This window comes from Corapipo altera, unplaced genomic scaffold (genome assembly GCF_003945725.1).
Source record: "Corapipo altera isolate COAL_440 unplaced genomic scaffold, ASM394572v1 308, whole genome shotgun sequence".
Taxonomy (NCBI): Eukaryota; Metazoa; Chordata; class Aves; order Passeriformes; family Pipridae; genus Corapipo; species Corapipo altera.
Window position 1 is genome coordinate 2,657,645 of NW_020884925.1, and position 10,042 is coordinate 2,667,686.

Here is a 10,042-nt window from a genome sequence, read left to right on the forward strand (position 1 = left end):
GGGCACAGCAGAGGCATCAGGAACAGGGAATGGGCACAGCAGAGGCAGCACCCTCTGCCCCAGTGCTGAGTGCCTTTGGTGCAGAGGGCACAGCCAGGCAGTGCCACAGGGGAGGGAGGCATCACCACAGCCCCAGAGGGTGGGTGCAGGTTCCTTTCCTCTCTCACAATTCTGGGATTGGCCATATTTTCTGAAATGAGCGATCCAAGGCTGACTTTGAGAGGTGCAGAGCCTGTCCCCAACTTTAACTGAAGTGCCAGGAGTAAATCTGAGAACCTCCTCTGAAGGAAGCAGGAAAGAGAGGCTGACTAGGCCTAAAATTAGAAACTAGGAAAAAGTCTCAATTCCTTTGCTTTTCTTTTTCTGTAGGCAAGGAGAAATCCTTTCTATAAGCTTTAAAAAAGGCCTTGTATTCACCAAATTGAGAAGTGTATGTTGTTTTCAGAGCAGATACTTTTGTGGATTAAATATTCCTAATAGAATATTAGTTTTAGCTGGCAGGTGGCATTAGAAATCCTCTGTGGATCAAATACAGTAGCTAAAACCAAGTGTGGTTTTCCAACTGTTTTTATCAGCAAGTAAGCTTGACCTTAAAATTAAACTCTTTCAGAATGAGTTTATTTTTTTTTATTAGGTCAGTTAAGTATTTTTAAAAACTAAGGGTTGGATTACAACACACTGAACCCTTTCTGCAGTTGGAATTGATTATCCCCATGGCTGGCTACAAGAAAAAGGCCATGGGCTTGAAGGGCATAGAAGACAAAACTATTTCTGTTTTCCTTAATAGCTGTTCTTACAGATTTGATGTACACAATGTGTGTATGTACAACACATATATATGGGTCTGTACAACTTTTCTAATTCTGTTTTCTGTGCAGTATTAAGTATTTAATCAATCAGGGGCCTTCAGTCTCAAACACAATCAGTTGGCATTTTCTTTTCATATATAATTCAAAGGTTATTGTTTTATTAAAGGTTATTGCTATATCTTTGCTGTATTTTTTTAAGCTTTTGCAACCCTTGAGAGAAGGGGGGGCAGGAGCAAATGCATTCCACTGACAACTCACTTCACCTCTAACGGGATAAAATACATTTGAAAATTTAAATGAGCAAGAGCCACTGTATAAACAGGGTAACTGTCAACATTTCCAGAAAATTGCTTTCCTCTCTTAAATAAAATTGACTAGAAAATGCATTCTTCAAACCTGCTTTGCTTGTGCATGGCAGTTATAAACAGGCAGTTTAAGTTATATTTGCATAATAGGGAAATGTAAATGCTTGTGAGGTGTGGAAATATGCACAGTATCGAAGACAGGAGGACAATCAAAATGCTGGTACAGCTTGTGTCCACTTCCATATGATCTGACAATGCACTTTTCTGATCAACAAGCATAAAAGATTAAATCCCCAATTTAATTATGTTTCTTAACATATAGTTGTTCTGTTTCTTAACCACATAACCACATCAAAGATAAAAAACTTGTGTGTGTGTGTTAGTGAAAAGCAGGTTTATAACTTACCCTGCAGAAGTTCTGACTTTTACTAACCTTAGTTATCTCAGCTTTCAGAGATGAGCTGAGGGAAGCTGTAACTTCATCTGGACAAAGATGTCTTCTCTCTTGTCTGAGCTTTGCAGTTAAGACCTGTACATTATGTAGCAAGTGAATATTTGGACACTTAACTGTGTAAAGATTAAAACATACACTTAACCTTACATGCTTTGAATGATCTGTCTGGATTCAGTAGAACTAAGGTTAATATGCAAATATCAGCATGCCTGAGTCTTTGTCATTTTAATCAGTAAATGCCTTAGAACAGAGGCCCTAATAGGGCTTGTCCAGTGACTGTTGTCAGGGGGTTGGAACTGCCAGTTGTTATGGCAGTGCAGACAATTAATAAGGATAATTATTATGGTGATAATGTGTATATCAATAAGATATTACTGGGCATAAATTAAATACAGCTTTACATGGCACAAAACCCCCAAACATATACTTGGGATCTTGACAGATGATGGAAAGCAATTAAGGTCCCGTGTTCTAACGAGTGTCCATCCCTCACCTGAGCCACAGCCAAGCACAGCTGCCAGCAGCCTGTGCCATGACACACCCTCCCCTCACTGCAGACATGGCACTGCTGCAGCTCATGGATTGAATTTCCAGTCTCCAGTCCCGGGGCTGACAGGCTGTAACTTGTCATGCCCTGCTGACTCGGCCACTTGCAAGCGTTTGGTCACACACTCTGTGCATGTTTCTTTGTACCTTTTATTGCTATTGATTATTTTTGTCTTGTTCAAGCTTCACTTAAAGCTGAGAGAAGAACATGCAAGAAAATGATATGGATAATCCAGTAACTGTGAATAAGCTTCACTGTGCATTGGCCATATATTGCTGCTACTCTGATTAAAAACCAACCTGCCTGAACTGTATTTTCCATTGGATAATGTATGCAGAGGGAGAGGTGCCTGCATGTATTGCTCTGCAGTTGCTTACTAGCCAATGGAAACAGTTTGGGTGCCTTAAGATTGTCTGCCAAGGTCGGTTCAGTAAAGAATATTTTATTGCTTGTGTTTAGGTCTAGTCTGTAGATCCCATCAACAAAATACATATTTATAAAAAGGATGCAGAATTTAGAAATCTAAGAGTTATGTCTGTTTGCTTTCCTCCCCCAGATTTGTAAGAGCAAAGCAAAGGAGTCCCAGCAGTATTATCACAGCCTGTCTATCCGGCAGAGCCTGGCCATCAACTTCAACATCCAGCAGGACTGTGGCCATTTCCTGGCTGAAGTGCCAGTTCGACTCCTGCCGTGGGAGGACGATGACGCGCCGGACGTGGAAGAAGAAGAAGAGCGGGAGGAAGAGGAGAAAGAACCTGAGCAGAAGAACAGAGACACGGCTTCCAGTGCGGAGGCTGCAGCCAGAGAGGGCTCCAGCAGGCCGGGCACCATGAGCCGGCCCCGCAGCCGTGTGGTGGTGATCACGCGGGAGGTGCCGCACCTGACCGTGGCCGACTTCGTGCGCGAGTCCGAGCCCCGCCACGCCAAAAGCCCCGACCTGTACGAGAGGCAGGTCTGTCTGCTCCTCCTGCAGCTGTGTTTGGGCCTGGAGCACCTGAAGCCATATCACATCACACACTGTGATCTGCGCTTGGAGAACCTGCTGCTGGTTCACTCCAGACCGGGAGGCAGCCCCCTGAGCCCCGAGTCCATGGAGCACGGTCCCAACACCGCCTGCCCAGCCAGGCTCATAGTGAGCAATTTCTCCCAGGCCAAGCAGAAGAGTCACATGGTGGATCCAGAGGTCCTACGGGATCAGTCCCGCCTGGCTCCAGAAATCATCACTGCGACACAGTACAAAAAGTGTGACGAGTTCCAGACTGGCATCCTCATCTATGAAATGCTGCACTTACCCAACCCCTTCGATGAGAATCCAGAGCTGAAGGAGAAGGAGTACACTCGTGCTGACCTCCCGAAGATTCCTTGCCGTTCCCTTTACTCTCAAGGGCTTCAACAACTCGCCAGCTGCCTGCTGAATCCCAACCCTTCAGAGAGGATCCTGATATCAGAAGCCAAGGGAATCCTTCAGTGTTTGCTTTGGGGTCCACGTGAGGACTTGTTCCATGCTCTGAGTACCTCTTCCAACCCCTCGCGGAGAGATGCTATACTTCAGAACTGGCTGGACATAAAAAGGACGCTGCTGATGATCAAGTTTGCAGAGAAGTCCTTGGAGAGGGACTGTGGAATTATTCTGGAAGACTGGCTTTGTTGTCAGTATCTGGCTTTTGCCACTACGGACTCACTTCATCGCATTGTGAGAATCATGAAGCAGCACTAGTTTGTAGAGCCTGTTGCTTTTCATGAAGCACCCTCACCTCTGCCCCTGCCCTCACTCCAGCCTGCACTAGGGCTCACGTTTTGTACAAGTGTTAAAAACAGCCTAGATGTCAAAGCCAGCAACTCTGAGCAAATAGGTTCTTATTGGAGAAATTGCATCCTGTACCCAGTCTGACAGAAACTTTACTTCTTTTGCCGGGCCCGTTAAGGGATTGATTATATATCCATGACTGCATTTGGATCAGACAGTACGTGACTTGATTCATATCTGGCAGAAAAGGAGAGCAAACTTTGATACCACTATTTCTACCACTGCAGTAAACAAATTGCCCTCCTGTTCTGGGTAGTTTCTGTCATTTCCTGTGTAGCACTGGTTAGTGAATAGCAGTGACCATCAGCAGAGATGGATTAGTTGTAAATGTGAGATGAATGATCCACTGTGCCACAAAACACTCATTTGCTTCCATTCCACATATCACACAAAATTTCTTCTCAGCTTAATCAGTCCCCCACAGGTGGGCTGTGCTCCTCTTTCCTTTGGTCTCAACCACACAGACTTTGCTGTATTTTCCTCCCCAGCTGTGTTTTTCCTGCTGACTGTGGCAAGTGTCAGTGAGCATCTGTGTTCAGTCCCCTTCCCTCCTTCTCTGCCTCACTACCTACCCATATCCTCTCTACCCATGGATCCATGAGTTCAACAACGCTGCCTTAACCAGACCATTACCCTTAGCTTGTGACCTCTGCATTGAAAAGCAGAATATGCACACTTTGTCTATCCCGTTTCCCAGGTGCCATTCACCAGTCTGGACTGTTGATGTACTGTAGCCATAACTGCATTTATACAAGAACAAGACAATGGTGGGCCATTGAAATTCCCCCTCCATCACAAAAGGCACTAAAGCCTGACTTGAAATGGATAGGACATACATAACCTTCTCTGACAATCACTGCTATGAATGGAGGATGAAAATAACAGCCACCTCTTCTGTTTTATTTTGGTCTGCTCTTGCCACTTGGGCCACACTGCAAAATGGGACTGAAATTGGCTCTGCTGGTTTGTTGGCAGGAGATAGAAATGTTTAAAGCTTGTCTGTGTGTAGCTAACAGGCCACATGGAGACACTTCTACTGCAGACGTAGTTCTCTGAAGGGTGAAAACAAGGGGGCAAAAACACTGTTGTTTAATTATTGAGAGAGCTGTTAAGTTTGGCAGCCACGACTGACAGTATCGTGGTCCATGTTCCCCACAGGGGTGTCTGTCTGCCTGTCTCTCTGTCTGTTGTAACTATTGTTCTCTAATGTTGCAACAGACAACACCCCAAAAATGGAATGTTGTCAGAAGAGCTCAAAGAGCACCACAGACAGAGTTTTGGATGAGAGGAGGAATTAGTGGGGATTAAAGAGTCAGAATTTCTAAAAACTCAACCTGAAGGAGCTTTTTCACTTTTAGAGGCCACTGCTGACTCCCTTCCATGCCCTAACAGCCATTTCCCATGGAACCTATGCAGTTGTACAGACAATACCTTTGCTCAGTATTGCCAGGCTATGAGTTGTTTCCTGAATCACTCTGAAGAACTGATCTGGATGCAGGGAAAAAAGTGATCCTGAATATTCTGACCCAGGTGATGGAAAGCAGACAGCCCTAGTTATGAGCCTGTGCTTCTCTCCTATGGATCTATGTGCAATTCTTGTATTATTTTTTAAAGCTGTACATTACAGTGTTCACTTTACACACCAGCCTTTACCTGATGCTAGATCTGCAGCCCCTTCCTTTACTTTCCTGGCACATAAATGCACAGATATCCATGTGTTCTTTTTTTTTTTTATGGATTGATGTTTCATTTTAATTGTTAAAACTGTGAGGAATCCATTCACTTCAGCCTTGAAACAAATAGCCACTTTATACAGCATATGCATGCTTGGACCAGATGCATGGAAACCGAACAAACAGTCCTGCAGGCTCAAAGTCAGCAAAAGTAGCTCTGGATCCACACAGTACCTTGGAGGGGCTGACATGTCTATCTTGCTCTTCCCTGGCATCTCTCAGAGCTAAGCTGAAGGGCGTGTGGAAGCCTACATCGATTGTGCTGTAGTATAGACTGTCTTTGTGACCTTCCTGAAGATTTTTTTGAAACTTCTGATGATTATTCTGTTGTTTGATTCACCTGTATCAGTGAAGGATCAGGCAAGGATAAGGATAATATATTTTAGTGTGATATATTTTTTTGTTTCTTTCTCTTTTTTGCAAAAAGGTTAGGATGGCGGCATTGATGCAGAAAAAACAGGACAGTGCATTAAAAGCCCAAGTGCAATGTGTGTAGTTGAGGTACCTCCACTACATCAGGAAAGAAAGTTTCTACACTACTGCTGAGCAGCTCGTAGAAGAACCTTTACAAAGAATCCCACGCTGGGTGCAGCCCTGCTTGATCTGGACACAGGAGGGCAACGCTCTCGCAGGTTAACGCAGCGAGCACGGCAAGGCACCCTGTACCCTCTAGTCGCTGTTGGTCAGTGTGTGAGCTGCGAGTAGGGCTTTTGTTCCCTGTGCTCTGTGTTGTGTTTGTTCCGTGGTGTGTGTGTGTGTGTGTGTGTGTGTGTGTGTGTGCACCCGCCCTCCCAGCTCCCCTGGACAGGAGCCTGGCCCCACTGGCCATTGCCGCGATTCCCTGGAGCCGGCGGGTGTTCCCGTGTTTACGGACCCGCGTTCTCGGTGTCCCTCCCGTGTCATCGTGCACATGCAAAGCTGAATTCTGAATGTTCCCCGCCCGTTGGTGTTAATGCAGCTGGTCCGATGCCTTTGTATCTCTAGCTATCGAATTTCAGTTTGTATCTGTTGTGATGAACCAGTACTCATTTTAGCTCTGCAGTATAATCAAGCATGGATAGATGTTCACTACCAATCTCTTTCTTGTGCAGCACTGGGTAAACTTTAGCAATTTGTAATGTCATGTGGTCGTTTTCTTTAAAAAAGAAAGAATGGTCAATGTAGTCAAACCTGATCTGGCCTGAGCTCTTCCTCGAGGAGCCTGAGGCTGACTTTGCAGATCTGCCCATAACTGATGATTGTAACTCGTGTTTGTGGTGGTTCTCCATCCTGGCACCAGACTGTGCCACGTAAATATACAGGAATGTATGCATTAAACTGATTGTAAGCAAATCCTAAGAATGCTACAGCATAATTGCTAAGCAAAAGGAAAAAAACCCGCTCTGTTTGCAACAGGATCCTGTGTATGACAGGAACAAAACCCCTGGCTGTGCATGTTAGAACTTACTTGAATATGTGCACAGATCTTGAATTTTCTTTTTAGCAATGTCGCACTTTCAGTTGAGCTCAAGAAATAGGAAGAGCTGCAAATCTAAGATAACAGTATTGACTGTAAATATATATTTTTCTATTAATAAAAGCTGTCATTCAAATATTTTTAACATGAACTCTAAAGATTTTTCCAGTGCAAACTAATTTCTGGGAAAATCAAATGCTTGTTTGAAGAATTATGATGAGTGGTTTCTGATCCTGTTAGAGCCATTAAAACCCTCTCTAATGTTACAGAGAGAGCACAGTGATTGGATTCACAATGTTTAGTGCCTTGTCAAAAACCTGAAATGTAGCTGGTCAGTTGGTGGGAATCTTACTCTTTTCATAACAGCCCTAGAAATAATCCTGCCCACATAAAGATGCAAAATACTTTACAAAATTAAATGCTGTACTTCATAAGAGACTGGGTTGATCTGTTCCATGAGATTTGTGTTCGGGGTTTATGTGACTGGGTCCCTGTAGGTTGCTCGTAGTACAGCATAAACCTGAAGTACCAAAATCGTGGGCTTTCAAATCTGGGATCTGCACAGGGAGAATAATAGTGGATAACAAGTCAGTTGGTCTGGACTGACCAGGCATTGAGAGAAGCCTTTTGCTTTGACAATCTGCTGCAGACACTCTGCTGTGGGAAGGTGAGGGATTAGTGTGGGAGAAGCGGTGAAGGTGAGATGTGCTGCTCCTGCTGTAGGCAGGGGAGGTGCTGCACACAACCTCTGTTCCAACAGGAGTGCTGAAAAAACTACTCTGAGATGTTATGGAAAATGGGTTAGGTTTGTATTCCTTAAGTGGGAATGACTTATTCACTAATTATCTGTCAAACCTCAGATCTGATCTGGTCAATATGCATAACCAGGTGAATATAAAGAGAATCTACTAGTAAAAGCTTACCTACAAATTTTCAGGAATGAGGGAATCCAGAAATTTCTTCTGGAGCCCCTGGAATGTCCAAACATAGCCTGGTCTCACTTCAACATCCAGACCTGATGAAACCAGTAACTCCAGTGGGATACCACGTTACTGGTGCACAGATGAAAATGCACGGGGGCGTTTACAGGAATGTTCCACCTTAAATCTTTTCTGCTCCACACATCCCAGCAGCACCCACAAGGTAGGAATGGGTCACCTTGACATGTTAACACAAGGGAATTCCCACGTGTTACAGAGAAAAATATACTATTTAAGTAAGTTATGTGTTAGGGTTCACCTATGTAGAGAATTTATTCAGCAGCTTCACACTGTAGGTCCTTAATTTTAACATGTATTCGCTGCTGAAATAAAATGTAACTGTTTCTCATGTCCCATCTAAATTAACTTTTTTTTGTTTGTAATAGCAAGGAAATCCATATGTAAATATATATGAAATAGTCCTCTTTTTATTTAAATCAATTTTAACTTTTCTGAGGGATACAGTAGAAACTGAGTCAGAGCTTTTAATGCACTTTCTTTTCCCCCTTTCCCCAAATTGGCTGTTTGTTTCTCTGTACAAACAGTACTTGGCCATTATTCCCTGCCCTGACTAGACCATCAGTTTTACTCTGATTCTGCAGAGGTGGTGTTGGTTCTGCTAAAACTCCTGTAAAACCCAGAGCACAATCAGAGCCCTTCAGTCAGCGCAGAGAGGGATGTGATGGTGATTCAGTTATTCAGTGAGGTAACGTCGAAGAAGTGCAGAATAGAATTTTAAATACCTCTTTAAAATACACCTGTGGAAATAATTCTGTAAACAATCATCTGGATTCCAAACACTTCAACAGAAGAATACACAAAAACTACTTTCCAAAAGAAACACTGGAGAGAAATTTCTTTAGGGCACCCTCAACTCCAAAAGGAGGAGCAAGTCTCTTTCCCTGCTGTGTTGCAGAGAATTTCTAGTAGACATTTGCATGGATTTTATTATTCACCTGGATGCAGTATTAGAAAGATGGGGATTTGGAGTGAGTGTAGAATGTAATTTAAATAATTTCCTAAAGGTCTCACCTTGCATTGGTGCTCCACTCAGCATTTACTTGGAAACCACAGAATGCTCTCAGATCAAGCAGAGCTGCCAGTGAGAAATGAAATATTTCACTTACCTGTACATAAGCATTTTACCACTCTACAGAATTTGAGAATTTGGTTTGTACTTCAGACTATAAAGATATTTTTTTTTCCATAAATCCAAGGGGAAGATTTCAGGGATTTAGAAGAGGTTGGAGCTTTTTTATATGGAGGGAATATTTGTTCATAAATATATATATATACATACATATATATATATGAGTGCATGTGGGCATGTTTTAATATATATATGTATGTATATAAATTTTGTATCCCAGAAGTATTCTTTGCCCCTTTTTGCTTGAAAATATATATATTATATATTGTATATATAATATATATTTAAGAGTGTGTAAATTTTTAAATAGTCATTTCATAAATAACACCTCTACAAAAATTACTCAAAACTCCTGTTTCTTTGTCCTTTGACTTGTTGGTATGAGAAGGTTTTGCAGTTGAAATCCTTGGGTTTTTTTCTTTTAACACTTAATTATGCTGAGCATTTAAGATTATGTTCTTGTTTTTAATAAAAGGGGGAAATTTATTTTTAAATTAGGGATTCCAAAATCAATGGACTTTTTTAAATGGGATTTCTTTAAATGCCTTGAATAAGGGAATTTTTTTTTTTTCAATTTCAACTCAATTCTTGTGGGTAATTTGTATTTGGAATTCCTGGTTGCATTGCTTTATCTGGTGCTTCATATTGATATTTACACATTTTTATATCAATAAGTATATAAACTTCAAGCCTTCCTTTGTGATCAGGGGCAGTTACACTCTGGTTTGCTGTGGTACTTTGCTGTGTACTCTGTGGCATTCATGTTACTGTGTATATAAACTAGTTTTATTACACTCAAAA

The 10,042-nt window shown here is 42.4% G+C and overlaps 1 protein-coding gene across 7 annotated transcripts in view; it reads left to right on the forward strand.

Annotated features, from left to right (window-relative positions):
- The window catches only part of PEAK1 (pseudopodium enriched atypical kinase 1), a 112,555-nt gene extending 102,513 nt beyond the window's left edge, over nucleotides 1-10,042 (forward strand). For all 7 annotated transcript variants that reach the window (XM_027657819.1, XM_027657826.1, XM_027657825.1 and 4 more), the window contains one exon: nucleotides 2,672-10,042. In XM_027657819.1, the coding sequence (XP_027513620.1) occupies nucleotides 2,672-3,832 (1,161 nt within the window). In that variant the 3' untranslated portion in view covers nucleotides 3,833-10,042. The remainder of the gene's footprint in view (nucleotides 1-2,671) is intronic.